We start from the raw sequence: 19811 nt of genomic DNA on the forward strand, positions 1-19811 counted from the left end.
CAATACCACATGTTTCTCTGATCTCTAATGAAGTTTTGAGGACCACTCTGGAAATATTCCTTTTTGCCAACAAGCATTCATATGTGCTTCCGTATTAACTCTTTCCCTCCAAGATAGTACCTCTCTCCTTTAGTCTATGTTGTGTTTGTTGCCTCATTGGAATTGGGGGAAAAAAAAAAAAAGAAAGAGTCTCAAATGATTTAATACCAGCTTAAAAAGAATATAAGAAACACAATAAAGAAACAATAGGAATATGTACATAACAACAACAACAAAAACCAGTAAAAGATTCAGCCTGGAAAGGAATTACAGATGCGTAATAAAAGGTGATCCATGAGAGATCAGGCCTTTATAAACCACACTAAGGAGTAAACTTGTAGTCTTCATTTTAAATGACTGTTACTGAGAAAATGAAAAAAGAAAAATATATTTGTTACTACTTCATTTTAAAATCAGTATGTAGAGAGAGTCTAGATCTAAAGTATGATGTAAACCTTTTTTCTGCATTTTTGAAAAAGTGTTGATACTTCTCAGACTGAAATATAACTATTACCGGTCTCAGTAGAAAGGTATAATTCTCTGGTCCCCAGCCCAGGCACCACAGATTTAAGGCTTAATTGGTTATATGCAAGAATATAGCACTATATAAGTCAGTAGAAACACTCAAAACCCCCCAAAAAATCTTGAAGCAAAACTCAGAGAAGTTCAGGGTATTGAATTCTGCTTAACTGTATAACTTTGGTCCAGATCTAGTATATAAATCAGGGTATTGTACATACTAAATGCAATTGTAATTGTGAATTTTACATCTACTTTTCTGGCACGTTCGTGTGAATTGTGGGAAATATTTTTCTGCTAATAGATTGGAATTCAAATACTCTGCCCAGCAGACTATAGTGGTTGCCCTTCGCTGTATAATCACCACTTGGTGTAGTTTACATCCAGATGGCCACTACAGTTGCAAAACCATCTAGGAGACCTAGCTACATCACAGGAAATTTTATGGATAAAAACACAGAGCACTTGATAGTTTGCTTTGGTACTATATGATGCTTCTGCTCTCATTAAAATCTAAAAAATCCTTTAAAAGTGAAAAGCGATTCCTTCAAAGTCCACAATTAAGGAATTTGTTAATAAAAAGCATTTAAAATGATTATAAATAAATTACAATACTTAGCAGTATTTTGTGTTGCCGTGCTGCTTGACGTGACTCAAAACAATAGACTAACATTTCCCAGGGCAGAGCGACATGCAAGAACTTTCATGGTCTTAAAACTTCTTATGGTTGGAGATCAGGGCACAACAAATTTTCAGTCATTATCCAGAAAAAAAAAAAAAAGAGAGAGAGAGAAAAAAGAATGTAGTCTAATCATAATTTTCTGTTATGCAAACAATAGCTTGTTAAGCCAGTAGCACAAGCTGTCTGAAAGTGTGATCAGTCAGCGCCAAGAAGACACGGAAGACCACAGAAACGGCAGTGATCCCTTTAGAAGAAAAGAACTGGGAAGAACAGCATCAAATCCAACTCTTCATGGCCCGGCTGTGCCATGGAAATATTTCTGGAAGTAGGAAATTCAGTTTGCAATGGAAGCGGTGGCAACCAGGCAAAGAGGTTGGGGAAAACATAAGCGATCGGTGCTGCTCTTGCTGGAGGCTGCAGACCTGAGCAGACGTAGGATCTGGTTTATTCCTCAGTCTTATCCCCGGTGCGGTGGCTATGGTCTGGCTCTGCCTTGGTAGGCAATGAAACTTGGCTTGTGATGTATAACCCCACCTCCAGAAAATCCAGAAATCGCAGTGGGTGTAGGTGAGGTCTGCAGGGAGGCAGAAGCAGGGAGCAGGTCGGAGCAGCTCCTGCCGTTGTTTGCCGTGGATTTGAAGGCAAACATCTTCTACTGGTTACAGCGTTGCTCGGTCCCTGCAGTCCTCAGCCTGCATCTCAGCATACCAGGGCATGATTAAAGGTTTCTGCCACCCGCCTGGATTCGGTTCCTGCTGTCCCACACTGGCTGTTGCACCACCGCAGACTGGGCACAGCTGGAACCTCTGCAACCCACCCTGCTGCAGATGGGTGGTGGTTGCAGGCACCTGGTATCCCCCGCCTGGCACGCGACAGCCAAACGCATCCCTGGCCACTTGTATTTTACTACCTACCCATCCGAAAGTTTTAAGATCATCTTTAAAATATGCTATTTTCCTCCACTTTTCTAATTACAGTTAACTCCGTGGCATAGTTTCCCCTGTAGACCTTTACCCATTGAAGACTGGAAAACAGCTGGTGCAGAAGCTGCGCCATATGGTAGTTACTTATAGCAACATAAACTAATTGAGTGTTGAGGGTGATACAATCCCTGGATGCTTTATCTCTTAGACGCTGCCGGTACGTCAATCTGGTCGCTTTAAAGATCTGCCCTAGTTCTTCAGTTCTGCTGATCCAGAGCAAAATCCAGGTAGAGTCACCCTGCATGTGCCTTGGTTGGTATCAACACTGCAGTCACCACTGGATGCTTTGCCCCTATTTGGAAAATGCCTTGTACTGTAACACCCACATCCCTCATGTACTAAAGGTCTGAGGTCCAGTGGAGAGCTGGTAGCTCGAAACGCTGGTGCAAAATACAGTCTTCTTTTCCCAATATCAGGATCTGAGCACGTTGGTTATCATTCCTCATGCAACATCAAGCACATGCAGCACAGACAGGAATACTGAAGGTCGTTTTTCACACACAAAAATTTAACCTCCTGCCTGTTCTGCTGGAGGAAATGGTGGACTTCAGCTCCGCAGGGGCACCCCTCGTCCCCACCTGGCCCTCAGCAGCAACTCACCCTTTGCATTTCACCGGTCATTACCTCCTCTGCTCTTCCAGTCAAAGACCTGCTCCAACTTCTGACTGTTTTCCAACTGGTATTAGTATTTGGAGTTGGAGTTTTTCAACTCTGTTTCAGTTTGGTTCCTCGTCTTTTTTTTTTTTTTTTTTTCATTAGGAAAGCTGACACCATACACAAATTATGAGCTGACTTCTGTCATTATTTCTGATACTCTTTTGATTTTCCTACTATTGTACAACAATTGATAGGCCAACTCTCTAGTGAGAATCACATATCTCAGCAGAATTTTAATCTCTTTCATGTAGCTTTCACTAGTTCTAATTTGGACAGCGTACATTCATTTTTGGTTTTTTTTATTTCTTACAGCACATAGTCTTTATTCAGGCCAAGGAGCAGAGAGACAAAGAGGACGGCTATTTAAACAGCCTGCAGTTTTTGCACTGGCTCCTCAATTTCCGTAAGCAAGGCTGCACCAACGAACAACTAACGCGTCAAGAAAAAAACCTACAGAAATTTACTTTTCACATTAAATTGATGGAATTATGCAGTAACATAAAATTTCTATGGCTATCATTCAATTTGGTTGTTCTTTCTGTCCTTTTAACCACTTCTTGACTGCAGCACTTCAAAAATATTAAGCTTCTTTATTTTCTTTAAAATATGTTTTTCAACAGAAGTTCATGGACATCCCCAGAAGAAGTAAACCACCAATTTCCCTCAGGGGAATAATGAGGCAAATGTAAATTTATCACAATAGAGCGCTCCATTACCTACACCTATCTTATACAAGCAGGATATGTGTATTTACCCAATTGTATATAAAAACAGGTACTCTGTAACTTCTGAAGGGGTATTTCAAAAGCCCTTAGTGACTTTGTAACCTCAGAGCCAACATGTCTAACTGGAAAGAGATCAGAAAAAGCCATCAAAACTATACATAAAATCATATAACTGTAGGTCTAGAAGAAGCCCAAAGAAACCCTCTAATCCCCACCTTGCACTGAAATAGGATTGATGTTTATCTCAACAACTTACGACAAAAATCTGTCTAATTCACTCTTAAAAACCCCACAGGAGAGAAACCCCTACAGTATCCCTGGGCAACATGCCCTAACAGATATATTCTCCCCCAATATTCATGTACATAGTTTTCATGCAAATTAACCCAATTTCTTTTAATCTTCTACAGTATTCTGCAGCCTGAAAGACTCTTATGTGTGTCACAGCCACCAAGCTCAATTCTATCGACACAGAAACGATGCATCTTTGTTTTACCTGCAGTGAACCTGATCACCTAAATGCATTCTCTGTGTTTTATCATATCAAACCACAGATATGATTTTATGGAGGAAAAATATAGCTCTCAAAACTGAGTGAATTTGCAAGTACTCTGTAACATTCACACTCTTTTTCTGTGAATAATGTCAATATTTCCTTTGCAACAAATATTACAGCAAGACCCTTGCATTTGGCACCCTGGTGCAGATCCAGAGCACCACCATTAGCTTCCATGGAGATATTCCAGACTTCAGATTAGCACAGCATAGGTGAAAACCTGTTCTGCAACATTTAAAGTGCTAGAATACTAATTAGTTATTAAAAATACCAGCATAATCAGAAAATGAGGACACAGATCTCCAGTACAGTATTTAACCCAATGCTACTGTAAATGACTTGGGTGCAGAGAAATAGAACTCACATACAAGCAGAAAACCCTAACAGCTCTGTTATACAACTTTTAATACACCATTTCGTGGAAGTGTTTGACTTGGTGCTACACTATCCACTTTCAGATACCTACCAGGTGCTACTTTCATACTCTGATACCCTTTTACATATTTCATTTGTCATTTTTTTCATTTTTATTCATGTACTCTTGCTAAAGCAGAATAGTAGCTAACTAATTGGGTTTAATTTGGTTGCAAAGTGGGTAGCTCTTTTCCTATGAGTGAAGAGGTAACTGTATCCCTGACAAGGCAGTGGCAGTGAAATAACAGTGGAAAAGAGAAGAGACTCTGCCACAGCAGCTGGTTAAATTTTGTGGGAAGTTGCACATCTCAACTAAATCTGCAGAGATCAAAAAACTTCGTCTGGATTTAAACTGCTGTAACTGAACACAAGTCATGCTCTCGTGTTTGCTATATAGACTGCAAATCTGTTGCCAGGAAAAGATTCATACACATTTCACTAAGTTCTTTAATCACATAGCCAAGCAGACCTAAACAAGTCACTCACAAACTGTTGCGATGCAGACGAGTGTTGCCTTATCTTAAAAGATTAAATTACTTGCAAAGTATGACATTTTTATTTCTACTGTTATCTCAAGTATACAGAAATCCTCCAACGATGATTGGATGATTTCAACCAACAGAGAAACAATTTCATCCAGCAAAGAATGAATTGCAAGACACTGCGAGGAACTATAAGAAACTACCTAAAATATTATAAAACAGTTCAGACTTATTTAAAATCTTCCCTCTGGCTGTGACCAGGCTGGCATTATATCTGGAAGCACAGCACCTAATTCTAGAAAGAAGAATTTTCTTTTCCCTTATCAGCCTGAGCTGAGCTATTATCGAGGTCTTGCCTCCAAGCATGATGCCAAGCCAAGCATCAAGGCTCAGAGCTCTTCCTGAAGAGATGCACTTTTAAATAGGACCTCTGTGAAAGCAGAGTGCACACTTCAGGGCAAACACAAGCAACTTCACTCGCTGAACACCTCTTGAGTTAGAGTACTGGCAGCTGCTGACTGACCAGCGGCATCAGGACCGACATCTGGCTTCCTTCTACCTCCCCAAGGAGATCACTGACCACAGTAAATAATATTCTGTCTTCCTTCCAAAAGCCGTCCTGAAGCCTGAATGATGGCAATCCAAAAATTAGAGGATGACAGGTGTTGGGTTTGGCTGGCAGCCCCCTTCCAACCAACCTTCTCCAGAAAGGGAAGGTTAAAGACTGGGCTAGAGCTGGCAAGGTTTATCGTGTTGCGGTGCTGGATTTTGAAGCCAGTCCAGATAACGGCAGATTTTAAAGTTTTCAGGAGCTTGCTGATTTCTAGGCAGGCATTTGCAATGTGCATTGTAAATGGTTCAATTTTCCCTGACCTTCGCCAACTGAGAAGGGCAGAAGCCTGTTCCTGGTGATGCAAACTATAATGGGAGATTCCCTATGACAGGGGAACCTCTGCCAAAGAAGGAAGGTGAGGGAACTTCTGCCAAACCTTTCATGACATGATCTGGTGAAATTTAAGCCACTCTTCCTCTGCTTTAACATGAATAAGGCAAAATAATGTTGCATCTAGTTCATCTTCCTTGCAACAGAATTATGTATGGTGGAAATACCCAGTTCAAACACATGGCTGAGCTGCTCTTCATGCTAATTCTGACTGCAACCGAAATGGCCAATTTTTATGCACATTTGGTATAAATGAGCATGCAAATATGGGTGCACCAAAAAATAGTCACCTCCATTTTCAATAGGCAGCTAAATAATGGTTAACTGGGAATTGTATGGCCCCAAGTGCTACACAACAGCTGCATGTACTCAATGGGCAGCACTGAATGATGTCCAATATGCAGAACAGAGGAAAGCTTTCTATTTTAATATGGTGGCAATGTCACTGAAGCACCACACTGGCTTTGCTACCTCACCTGAACAAGCACAGAAATGAAGGAACAAATTCCACACAGCTTCCCCCAAAGCCCTGAATAATATCAGCACATTCTTGAGGACAAACTAGTGATTTTTAGACTTGGGGGGCATTTGGGGCACTGACGCCGTTTCCCAGTTCCCTCCCCCCCCTTCACCCCATAGCAGATGCGTATAACTGCAAATTTATCCACATCCATGAAATATTTGCTTTGTGACTGAAAATGTGAAAGTTCTTAAAAACAAATTAAAATCTATATTCACTGTCCCAGTGATTTTTCACATATCTTGTCAAAAAGGAATAATATGTAGTCCCATTCAAGCTGACCCCTTTTACTGTCTGGAGCCCTGGCTTTAGCATTCTTTCAGCAAGAGATTTATTTATCCAGAGTATCTTAAAAAATTCAGTGATGACTCAGTCTAATTCTTCATCTCATCCTCTCCCACCGGGTCTTGGAGCTACTAATTACTGCGAAAGGTTAGCCCTACACCGTGAAATATTAGGATGTCTGATCTCCTTCTCCGGTGGCACTTAACAGGAGTTACTTGCTTTCAGCCTAACTATGAATATCCCTTTTCAAATTCAGGTATAATTTGATCATCAAAGTTCCTGTTTCCAAGCAGAAGTTCAGAGTTCTCATATTATACAATGAAAAATGGAGCATACGGACAAATTAGGTAAGGCACTGTTTCAGCAGACTTATCTAACATTTTCCCAATATTAGGACCATTTCCAGAGTCCCAGGATTAATACTTCTAAACTGACCAACTATATCTACTTCAGTTGCTTGAAATACTATAAGCATAAAAGATACCGCTCAAAATAACTGCTATTTGATTTGGCAGCTGCTAACAGGCACTGCACTTCTGAGACCAGCCATACATGTTCTAAATATACCCTCTGATTTTTGTGAGAGGCTGATTAAATTATGGAAAAGATTTTTCTTTATTACTGTGTTCTCTTTCCTCTCTTTATAAAGTCTAGAAAAGGAACAGAACCGCTATTAGCATGAATCAGCCAGTAGCTTTGGATGTGTAGTTCCCATAAGCTCAGAGAGAGTTTCAGGGAAAGGTATGTGAGGGGAAATTGGGAGCCTTTACTAGATCTTGCAGCAAAAAATTCTGCAGTTTCATTGTCTTAATGACGATGACATCCTGGCCTCTCCCACCAGGTGTCACTGCGAAGTCACATAAGAGGATCTGTTGGTGATAACGTAAGATGCAGGCAGAATGAAGATTAATAAGGCGTACGAATCATCGCTAAAAAAGAGTCTTTTTTTCACTCCTCCTCTTGCTCCCTAGCCACAAATAAAGCAGAGCAACACTGCTGTGCATTAAGCTCAACAGAGCAGGGTATCAATTTTAAATAATGGATACATATAGCTCATATTGCGTCAGAATTTTCAATGCGTGCCGTGTGAGCTGGGACTGGTGCTCGGCTGCCAGATGTGGTTCTCTCTGACGTGAGGATGAGGAGACGTCCAGGTGAGACCTCACAGCCATGATGTCAGGACTCAGTCTGGAATGGGGGATGCTCACTTGGAGATGAGCTTTAGAGACGTAGAGGACAAACCCTTTGATCGCTCTGACAGTGACATGAGATGAGGGATTAACTCACATGCAGTTCTTCCTTTTGCATCCAACGTCCCTAAACCCCAAATACGTGTTCCGCAGACCAAGGTGCAAAATAGCTTCTAAGGCACTTCTTTTACAACTGAGGACACGTGCAGCAGACCAGAAGGAAACCCCTCAGTTTCACACTCCGTGGATGGGATAGGCCCATCTAGAGGTGAAAATCCTGCTTTCCCCTCCCCATGATGACAGGCGCACACATCACCGTGGCGCGTCCTGCTCCCCCATGATTTCCGAGCACACGCTTGGCAGCAGAGCATAACTCCAGAAGTCGTCTCCCTCTGTCTGTGAACACAGACTTGCTCAAGGGAGGTAACACCGGCACTTTGTAGTAGTGCAGCCCGCAACAGGTCCCTCTCCTGCTCAGCAGAGCCACGTAAAGGGACCCTGAATTACCCTGCTGGGGTGTCCCTGTTCTGGCAACAGCGGGCCAGCACGGAGGGAGGTCCTCCTGCCCCATTCCCCAGGACTCAGCATCACACAATCCCAACCTCAGTGAGCTTCTAAACTGCAACCCAGGGACACCACAACCCTCTCTTTGTCATTTAGCAGGATCACACAGGTGACCTCTGGCAGAGCCCTTCGCTGCCATCCTTTCTCACAACATCTGAACAGTTTCTCCAAGTGCCTGGTAGCAAATGAAGATGCTTCAATTACACTATGACAGAATTTGTTTCTGTGGAAGAGTGCCCTAACAAAGTGTTTAAACGAAATGAATTTTACCTGTACTTTACCCTTTAAAATGTACATTACTTTAATAGAAGTACTAAATATATAAAGAACATATAAATACTCTTATCTGAGTGCTTTGAAAGTACTTTGTGCTACACCACCACTTGTTTTAAGATTATCTTTAAGACTCATTGTTGCTAAAACATATTCTCAAACCAACAAGCATACAGCAAGATGAAATATAAAGCACTCTTTGCTGGTGCTATGCATTTAAATGCTTAGCTGGTTTCAGCTGCAAAACTTTAAACTCCCTTTTATAGGATATCACTCCATTTTAGTAAAAGCATCTATCAGGCACAGCTCTGAAAATGTTAAGTCAGACTGTGAAAACATTGTCAATGCTTATTTTAGTAATAAAACCCATGTTTAATCTATGCTTTCATGTTTCAGTAATCTATGTATCAATCTATAACCTTCCAGCTAAATGCACTAAGTAGATTAAGCTCTGATTGATTTGAAATGTTTTTCACTGTATTATCAAAAGTCTACAGATCAGCATAAATACCTCGAAGAAATTTTTTCCCCTTTGGCAGATTTACAAAAGCAGAGCTTAACTGGAATTGAAATGAACTTCTGCATTTTTCCAGGGCAAAAAGCCTGTCAAATCTACTCTAGATCTGCTCTGCTTCCGGACTTAGTAAAAACCTGTGATTAATAGTACAGTGCATCTATTCTGTCGTGACAAAAGCAATCACGTTACGAGGAAAAGCGTTCCCTCTGGGTCTACCATTCACATGAAGTGTCAGGAGTTACCCCAAACGGTGGCACTGCTGGCACTGCCATCTGCACGGTGTGCCGTGCAAACGGCTCTCCAAAAGGGTGAGGGGGACTTTTGTTGATGTGGTCTTGCTGATTACAATAAAAGGCCTTAAAAATTGGCTTCCTCAAATAGAAAACATCAAGGCTGGGGTTTTGGGGGGTTTGGTTTTTTTTTTTAATCTGCATTTAGGGAAAGTGAGAAGCAGGTCGTGAGCTGTCAGAGTAACCCAGCTCGGCTGCCGCTGCCGGAGGTGGTGAACTTCAGCACCAAAAAGAGCATGCGAGGGAAGAGGAGCGCACTGAACTCTCTGTGATCCCGTTGCAGCGTTTCTCGCAGCTCCTTCGCAGACTATCTGCCGGAGACGGCTGCACAGATGGAATGAGATTTCTACATATGCTCAGCGTTCATCTCAGTAGCTCGCTGAGACGGCGGCAGTGCAAACAAACATCGGTCTGAGCATCCCACCCAGCTCTGCTAGGGAGGTGGGGAAGACATGTCTATAAACATCAGTGGGAATGGGGGAAGAGGAAAAATAGCCTTGAGGTGGTAAATTTCGATCCTTGCCCAGATATCAAGCAATTCCAATCAGGTGAGTTTGGATTTGAAATGTTGTTTCTGTTTATCCCACCGAAGAGGAGGCACCCAAGAAAAGGAGACAATTCGGAAAAATAAAGGCGCCGGTAAGAGTGTGTCAGCAAAGCATCCCAGCCACTGCTAAGGTTGAACTTCAGCCTCGCTGACGGCGATGCCTGAATTCCCATGGACTCCAGTGGGGATGTGTCATCCATCTCCCAGTGGTCAGTACCCATTTACCACAACGAAATACTCGATTTCTTCTGGGATCCTGCTCCATCCATTCACGCATTCAGAGAGCTGACATCCAAACACTGCATATCCATACGATCCCGTGGCCTCACACCTTGATCATGCATCTGCCGTGAATTCTCAGCCCTGACTCCAGTCCCAGGTTTACGTCCGTGAGGACTGCACAAGTGATGCAGTGCAAGAGCAGGAGCTCAGCTCACACAGTCTAGTTCTGGATTTGATTTTGGCTGCTGCACCCCATCACCTGGGATCGTTTATATCTCAGGTTTTCCTTTGGGTCCTTCTACACCTTGCATGTGAAGAAAGAGAAGGTTTTATTTCAATATAAGCCATGCTTGGACAAAAAGTGGCATTTCCAGAGGGATGCTATATCCAGATTTCTGCAAAGCGTACTCCCAGTGAACAGCAGGTTCAGTGGTCCTACTCTGTAGACGCTGCTCAGGGAGATTTCAGAACCTGGCTTGGTATATCCAGACTGTATATGATCATAGATTCATTTCTTATCCCAGTACATTAACATAAAGTTAACAAGAAAGTTCATTATAAAGGACAAACCTGAAAGTCAATGTCAGCCAAGAAATTGCCTGAGCAATTCAGTAATTGAATAAAAATATGTGTCAGCAAAACAAGTGTCATCACGGGCTTGCCGCCGTGCTTGGAGTTCACCAGCTTGACAAACTCCTCTCAGCATGGTGCTGTGTGCGAGGCTCTACAAGAAGACCTTATGTACTAAATGATGTTTATCAGCAAAATACAGGTACTAATATGCACATTTGACCTACAGAGTCAAACAGGCTTGCCAGCAACTTCAGCAACAAATTAATAAATAAAGAAAAATTAAAGAAAATTAGCATTTTGTAACATCTTAGCCACTCCTCTGGTTACAAAGTGTTTCACAAGGAGGACATTCACTTGCAAATATTCCGTGGTACAGTGTAAACACACATTTAAATATAAAAAGTAATCGAAACTGCTATCAGATTTTTCCACTGATGTGTTTGCTGAGTTTATACACTGATTTATGGGACCAGCTTCTCTGGGAGTGGCAAAAAAAAATAATTTATTTTAATTCCCTCATTTTTGAGTCCAACAGCCCCAGCTTAGCTGTGATACAGAATAATTTAAGAAGCGATTCATATTTTTACACCAATTAATGGTGAATGACATTTTGCAACCTCTTCTGTTCCATTTAGCCTCAAGGAAACTTGGAGCAGCCAACAGGGCACAGCTAATACATGTATCTGGACACTTCATTCTGTAGAGGTAAGAAAAGCTTGGGACTGTGCTGGGACCTGCAGGAGAAAATGAGACTTTAGAGGGAAACTGTGTCACAGGAAAGAGACACTGCCAGGTCCCAAAACCAGGATCCTTGTGAAGAGGAACTGCCAGTAACAGAGAGAGGGATGCATGTTGTGTGCATGTTAGAGAGAGATATATATTTATATGCTGTATATATACGGTTTAACTTTAATTCTGATAAAGTATTAGCTTAAAAGCCTATAACATGCCCCAAAAGAACTGGGGATGGCTGGGATCCTTTCCTAAGCTAGTGAGTAGTTGAGATTATTTTGCAAGCAGCTGCTCACAGACACCTAAATGGCCATTTGCCAGCTGAAAGGACTAAAGTAAAGCAGTGCTCCAGCGATGACCCTCTACCCCACCAGGCACATTTTCAAAAGAAAGAAGCCAATTACTGTGAGGACCTGTCTGCTTTTAGAAAATTTTTAGGTAGCAAGATCTGAGCCACTTCCAGGACCCACCTAGTGCTGTGGAAAACAACTAATCAAGTAAAATTGTTTCCTCACTTCTTCCTTTAAAACAAAACCCTTTCCCCTCCCCCTTTGTCCTTTTCTGTGATTTGAAAACTGGCACGTCTATGAGTGATTGCAGGTGCCATTAAATAATGAAGCAGTTCTGTTCATTAAAGCTTGGTGATTTATTACCTTTGGACTAAGGAAAGAAAAACAGCCTGAAAACAGAATTCTTACATCATTTCACATTATTTCCAGTCCAGCACTTCAGACAACTGTTAGAATAGCAGATTTTCAGCTCCGTGGTCCACCAGTCCCCAGAAATGCAATGCTGAACATCTAATTCCAGCCAGTTCTGTAAATCTAGAGTGTAACTTAAACTCATAACTAACTGCTGCCCTAAATGTTGTGTCCTACCTTCGTATAGCCAGTCGCTGAGCCCATTGAAAATAACACCTTCCTTTCCTGTGGAGACCACTCGGATGGCTTGTTTCCCCACATGGGCACAGTAATAGATGTTATTCTCAAAGATAAATATCTGATTTGAAGGGAAAAAGAAAAAGAGAACAGCATTAAACAGTGGCTCCATTATAAAATGTTGCATTTTGCTTTTACAATAATTGGCAGTACAAAATCATGTATCACAGTTTTATAGCATCTTTTGTCAAAAAAGGATTTCCACAGCTTACTTCCAGTGCCGTCAGCTAATAGAAAGATGCTAATTTACAACAAACTGAAGCCTTGGTCCTTTGATACAAGCTTATTTTTCTCACTCCTGTCTTCATTTCAGAAATTGAACAGTGCAGTTACAGGGCGTGAAATGAAGAATGCCATCGCTCAGGATTTTCAGAAAGTGGTCCAGGACACAGTAGCAGTTTGCAGAGCTGATGTTGATGCCCTGTGGTGACTGAACTGGCTACTGGAAATGGCATCTTGTTTGTTTCCAGCTGCTCCCGCTTCCTTAAAACACACCTGGCAACCTATTAAATAAATCTGAACCCAGTTTTTAGCGCAGATCTAAGAAGACAACGTGTGCTGTTGAATAGTCAATGTGACTGCAGCACGTTGGCGAACAAAGCCCGAGGAGGTCGGTGTTTTGGCTGGGGAGCAGGCATGGGAACATGCTCCAAGGACCCAACGGGATGTGCCGGTCCCCAGGTCACCTTCCTACAGGAACCAGGGTGGATGGGACACAGGCACCCATGGGGTCTCACCTCCCTGCCAGCACGGATGCAGCTGCCATTACCCCCAGCCCGCCTTGGGAAACCTCTCCTCTCCTGTTGCAAAAACCTAGTGGATTCAGGTTGCCGAAAGATTACACGATCAAAATGTCCTCGCAGCTCCTCGGGAGGGCAAGGGCAGGCACACACCGAGGATCGCCAGCGGGTACTTGAGCCTGCCTCTGCAAACACTTGTCACACAGCTGGCGCTGTCTGTGGGAAAGCAATTCCATCTTGGAGAAGAACTTATAAATATAAAATTCTTACCAATAACAGAAATTTCAATTCAAGATTGTCAGGAAAGGAGCCTAACATAACACTCCCAAATAAGCCGCCTGTCTTTTTTTTAAAAGTTAATTTCATGCGAGTCGTTAGATCTACTGCTATGAGAATGCTTTTGGGAATCAGGCTGTTTATTTAGGTGTTTAAGTGCTGACCAGCGGGCAAAACTTTAGCCAGCCATTTAAAAAAAAAAAAAAAAATTATTCCATGGCATCAGTCTTTATCATCTGGTTAAATGCTTTGTTCTGTGTTTTGCTATCATCAGTGACACGGATCCTGTTCCCTCTTCACCCCAGAGTGAACCGCATCCTGCTCGAAGTAGCGCTCTTGTTTTTAAAATATTTTTAAACTCCATTCAGACTGCAAAGATGTACTGAACAGGGTATCAGAAAGCCATTTAGACTGAAAGACAAACTGTTAATATAATTTAGTAGACATTTACAGATGGGTTTTCATACACTTGGATATTGGAATAAATGTTAGGTATCTTTACCACAATATTAGAATGCAATTTCTCATGTTACACTCATGAAAAGACAGAATTGGGAAAAATATTTGCTTTCAGCTTCTGTTTCACATCCTATTACAGTATGTGCCTCACCTAAAGATGAGCTGGAAAGATTCCAGAAGAAAGTATAGATCCTAATTTAATTTTGGCAGCGGTTATAGCAAGTTTGCCTAAAGGTAAAAAGTATGACTGAAACTATAGCTTGCTTTTATTCCTTTTAAACTTAGATGAGCTGCATCCAATTAATATTTTTTGGAAGTAAAAAATATGTTGTGGAAGATACTACATTCTCTTTCCTACCTTGATTTTTAGTAAGCAGAGTCAGATGAGGGATGCCAACTAAAGAATTTTATGTTAGCTAGTCTGCATATGGGAGGGCTGTTGAAGCTCAAATGCACATAAAAATCAGGAAGACTAAGCAGAATAAGATACTTTGGGCCCAAACAAATCCAGATCTCTGTGTCCAAGAATTAACATTCTGGGTGTGCTTGTGTGGGGGCTCTTCTGCAACAGGCACACAATCAAGTGGAGTTATTCAAGCGACGCAACCCCTCCTTTGCCCAGATTCTCTCAGCAAATGAAGGTTTTGCAATATTTTGTACTGTATTAAATTTTAAATGAATTTACAGGAAAAATAAAGAAGGTGGATTGACAACCTGTTCCTGCCCTTTACTTTATAAAGCATTGCAATGTTTTCTGTCTTCAACGCTTTGTCTTTCAAAGCTTCATTGCACTAATCAGGCTGCATGACGTATCCGGTAGCTGCAATGGAAAACTAATATAATGCTCTGACTTCAAACTGTCTCCCATATAATTCAGAGCCAAACTGCAGCACCTCATAGAGAATTTAAAATTATCCTCCTAACTACAGGGCCTTGTACCCTAAAAACGTCAACCATAATCAAGATAAAAGATAACTGAAGCAGCACAAGGAAGAGTTCTGTGTAATGTATCTTATAAATTAAGAAAAAGCTTTTGAACTTCCGTTATTCATCAAAAAGAAATGTCTTTGGATTACTTCACATTCTGGGTTAGAAAGATATTAGATGATATTATGAAATACCTATATTGTATTCTTTACTGTTTTGGTTTTATGACATCAAAGCAGTGCTCTCTATCAAATGATCACAATCCTTTCAGCTAATTAGAGGATAAGAAATTTTAATAACAAAAAATAATAAAAAAAAATGTATGGACATTAGTTTCACATTATTCCGTGCTTGCTTTACATAGCAGTTCTAGACTAATGTAAAATGACAACAGAAGGGATCAAGCTCAGTTTTATGTCTCTCTGTACAGGAGACAAAGACCAGACCCAAAATTTCTGGTGTCTTCTCTTTTGGTGTGCATATTTGAGCAAGACTTTACCCCCAACATTCTTGCAATATATATGCCTTTTGTCATGGACAGCACATAAAGTCCAACCTGTGCTATGTTAGGAAGATAACCCCACGTTGAATACCATGTCTGTTTTCATCATGACTCATTCAACACGGAGGAAAGAGAAGATTCAGATGAAAAAATCAGATTCCTCTTTCTGAAAGAAGTAAGAAGAATGGAAACATCCATACATAGATAGAAGAAACTGAAATTGCTAACTATAGAATAAACAAGGAAGACATAAGATCTACAAGACAATGGAGAGGAAACAGAAAAAAGGAAAGAGATGTTTTCACCCTTTCATTTCTCCAAAACAACAGGGAAACCAATGAAACCGACAAGAAAGCTGTTTAAAAGTGGATAAAAATATTTTTCCTCATGAAATCAGAATTAACATATGGAACTCCTTGCCACTGGCTGTAACAGAAGACAAGAACTTCATTCTCTTCCTGCTGGATGTTATAATAGATGTTCAAAAGGTAAAATACTTAACAAAGATAACTGGAAGGTCTGTGGCAACTAAGATAAAGTTGTTTGTTGGGTTGTTTGTTTTTTTTTTAAATGCATTCACTAATCCCAAGGGAATAAAAATCAATGGGGATTTTGCTGTCGCTTTTATGTGACTCAGGATGTCACCTGAAACTTTCAGCATAAGATATAACCCCTTTAGCCTCAGGTATCAAGAAGCCACTAATTCATGTGGGCTGGGAAGAAATCTTTGCCTGCTTGCAACTTATATTAGAACTGATTACTTCAAACCATTTGACATCCTTGTGTGACACAACTAATATTGGAGAAAAAAATACTAGACTGGTTGGACCACAAGCCTGAGACAGGAGGAGAACTTTAGAGTCAAAGATTAAGTATTATCCAGTAAGATAAATTTGTACAGTAAGGTAAATGTTTAAACTAACAACAAAATAAACTTAATTCACTTAAAACATACAAGAGCCTTAATGACACTGATCTATTTAAGGAGGATTTGTTTAAAATATTTTTGCAACTGCTTAAGGGCTTCGAAGAAATGTTCTCTACCAGACAGACCCAGAGTGGTATTAAGCAATTATGCTGCAGTAATTAAAATACTGGTACTTTTAAATGGATTAATTTATGGACTTCTTCAGGAATCTGGTGAAAATAATCTCTTTAAGACCACTGCAAAAGTCACAGTGACCAGCTATTTTGAGCGGATGAATACTACCCCCTCTTTTACAGTTGTTCAACCCACGTTCCCTCCAGCCAAAGAGGTGAGTGAAGTTCCTATTTCTCCACAGATCAAGAGAAAATAAATTCATATGCTTTAATCTGCATTTTTACTGCTTCTATTTATTTTCCAACTGTAGGGTGGCATACTAAGTTTATGTTCTCTTTACCCTATCATTTCTAACATGTATAACTTGTCAACTAAATGAGTCACATCACTCAAATTTAGCATCTCCAAGCATAAAGGTAATGCCTGGATGCTTATTACTTTAAATTATTAGCACATTGTAGAAGTGTGAGTGTTTCCTACATGTTAGAAAGCAGCCTTCCACACTGCAAGGCCAGCCTGCAGGATTTAACTACGAGAGAGTAGTTAGCATGGAAAGGTTGTTGGCCATTTAACATGGACAGTTTGGTCGACAAGAGCTGGCCTTCATGTATAGACAGTCACAAAGTTTTGGCTTGACACTGTTTTAAATTCCAAATCAGTCCAAAATTCCTTGGAGGCTGAAAAACACAGCCACAAAAATGGAAGATTTAGTGAGTGGGGAAATATAACTACAAATTAACATGCTACTCTCTCCTCATCTAACATAATATACTTCCTTGTTTTGTTTTAATGTTAAAGCCTTCTTTTATTTTTTTCTCTACATGCAGAAGACTGCTCTTTTGCTGGCAAACCAGTTTACCTGAGAGCGCATTCTGCAGAATAAATAACATCCATTTTATAATTCTGTGCATCTCTCAGAAGTGCTTATATTTATTTTGCAGAATCAGTAAAAAACATCTGTGTAAAGGTAATTATCCATGGGCTTCAGTGTTGTAGATGCTGAACAAATGCACAGAAAAGACAGTCTCTACCCCAATAGCATATCATTTTAATAGGCAGAGAAGTACTATTCTCCTCATTCAACATGTGAAAAAATGTGAAACAGGGACACCAAAGACAAGACTCAGTTGCCCAAACATAGGCACTTAGAGCCATTTTAAGACCCTTCATGCATCTAAAACATCTGGCAGATATGATACTGGACATATGGGAAACCTCTGCTTTCACAGTGTAGGGTCTAGAGGCCACACACTTTTAAGGCTATTCAGCTGAGGTGCTCTAGGAACCTATGTTTAAGCAGGCAAGTCTTATTTTAAATGTCCCACAGGAAGACTGGTGTGCTGGTTTTGGCTGCAATAGAGTTAATTTTCTTCATAGTAGCTAGTATGGGGCTATGCTTTGAATTTGTGCTGAAAACGGTGTTGATAATACAGGGATGTTTTCATTACAGCTCAGCAGTGCTTACCCAGAGCCAAGGCCTTCTCTGCTTCTCACCCCACCCCACCAGTGAGCAGGCTGGGGGGACACAAGGAGTTGGGAGGGGACACAGCTGGGACAGCTGACCCCAGCTGACCCAAGGGATACCCCAGACCATATGATGCCATGCTCAGTCTATAAAGCTGGGGGAAGAGGAAGGAAGGGGGGGACGTTCTGAGAGATGGTGTTTGTCTTCCCCATTCCCCGTTCGGCGTGATGGGGCCCGGCTGTCCTGGAGATGGCTGAACACCTGCCTGCCCATGGGAAGTGGGGAACAAATTCCATGGTTTGCTTTGCTTGTGTGCGCAGCTTTTGCTTTACCTGTTAAACTGTCTTTATCTCAGCCCACGAGTTTTCTCACTTTTACCCTGCTGATTGTCTCCCCCATCCCACTGCGAGGGAGGTGAGCGAGCAGCTGTGTGGTGCTCGGTTGCCGCCTGGGGTTAAACCATGACAACTGGCAAAACCATGAGTCAAACATGGGTAGCTTGAGCTCCATCCCAATGCCTTAACCATAAAATCGTCCTTACTGTAATTATTTCACATCAGGTAGACTATTATAAGCTTGTGAAGGCTAGGAGAGAAGAGATCCAAAACGTGCATTGTCCTGCCATGAACTATATGTCTAACCGGTCTGTTTATTTGCAGAGTCATGGTCATCTTCAACATGGTACCTACTTGAAGTCATCCTTCCTTCTGCAAAGGCAGACCTGCAGCTACTGTAAAATCCCTTTTGCTGAATAATAAACAAAAATAGTTCTTGTATATATCTTGCTCTGTACATCTGTCATTGTACATTGCCAATGTACATTGGCAGGATTCAATACTGCCTCATCTTGTGCAGGACTTTCTGTGGCCTTTTGTAGATGGCGTGATCTAGTCTGCCTTAGATGCCAAGCAGACTCAGCAGAGATGCAGGTGCCAATGAAGACATAAAGGAAGATAAAATCTGCCTAACTTCAAGGAATATTCTCCAGCAGGTTTTATGGTGTGCTGGGAGCTCCCAAGTCCAAATATTATGTCAATCAATGCAGTTCATATAAGTTAGGTATCTACCGTTTACACTAAGTACAAACAGCCAACAAACAGGCAATGTCAGATGCCTTCATCTACTCAAGCTCTGGCCCGTTAGCTCTTTGAGGGTAATGGCAGCGCAAGCATGCATTCAAATTAGACCATCAGTAGATTAATATGGGAATACAAAAAATAAAAGGCACAGTGAAAACAATCCTGGAGAAGAGACCATCCTCCCTCCCAGCCCTACTGATAAGCCAGACTCTGGCTTCCTCATCCACATTTTTCAAAGTCTCTGAAAGCTGCCCCCTCCTGCTGCAGGGCTGCACAGCCCCAAAAGGACTGTAGCATATGTTCAATGACTATCACCTCGATGTTGTTGCTCGTAGTCCTAACCACATCCAAGTCCTTGGGTCCTTCTACCTAAACCCCAATCACATCAAATGTCTTAAGCAACAGCCACCTATTTCACCACACAAACCCTACAACAATATATGTGGACAAATTAAGTTAGTCATCTGAGGTAAACCCAGATTTCTGTAAGGTTGGGCAGTCCTTGAATAGTGCAGGTCCACATCACTCTGGTATATAAATGGGAATTCAACTGCCTGAAATCAATCTATGTACAATTCAAGGTTCCTACCTACTTTCTGTCAATTATCTCTTCAATCAAGAGTGCATGTGAACTTTTGTATTGGGTTTACACGGCAAGGCTTTTGTAGCA

At 41.2% G+C, this 19811-nt stretch overlaps 1 protein-coding gene across 6 annotated transcripts in view; it reads right to left on the bottom strand.

The window, feature by feature from the left end:
* DPP6 (dipeptidyl peptidase like 6) overlaps nt 1-19811 on the bottom strand; it is a 575931-nt gene that overhangs the window by 75227 nt on the left and 480893 nt on the right. For all 6 annotated transcript variants that reach the window (XM_049798774.1, XM_049798776.1, XM_049798778.1 and 3 more), the window contains exon 8: nt 12592-12712. In XM_049798774.1, coding sequence (XP_049654731.1) covers nt 12592-12712 — 121 coding nt within the window. The remainder of the gene's footprint in view (nt 1-12591; nt 12713-19811) is intronic.

Source organism: Accipiter gentilis, chromosome 4 (genome assembly GCF_929443795.1).
Source record: "Accipiter gentilis chromosome 4, bAccGen1.1, whole genome shotgun sequence".
NCBI classification, from domain to species: domain Eukaryota; kingdom Metazoa; phylum Chordata; class Aves; order Accipitriformes; family Accipitridae; genus Astur; species Astur gentilis.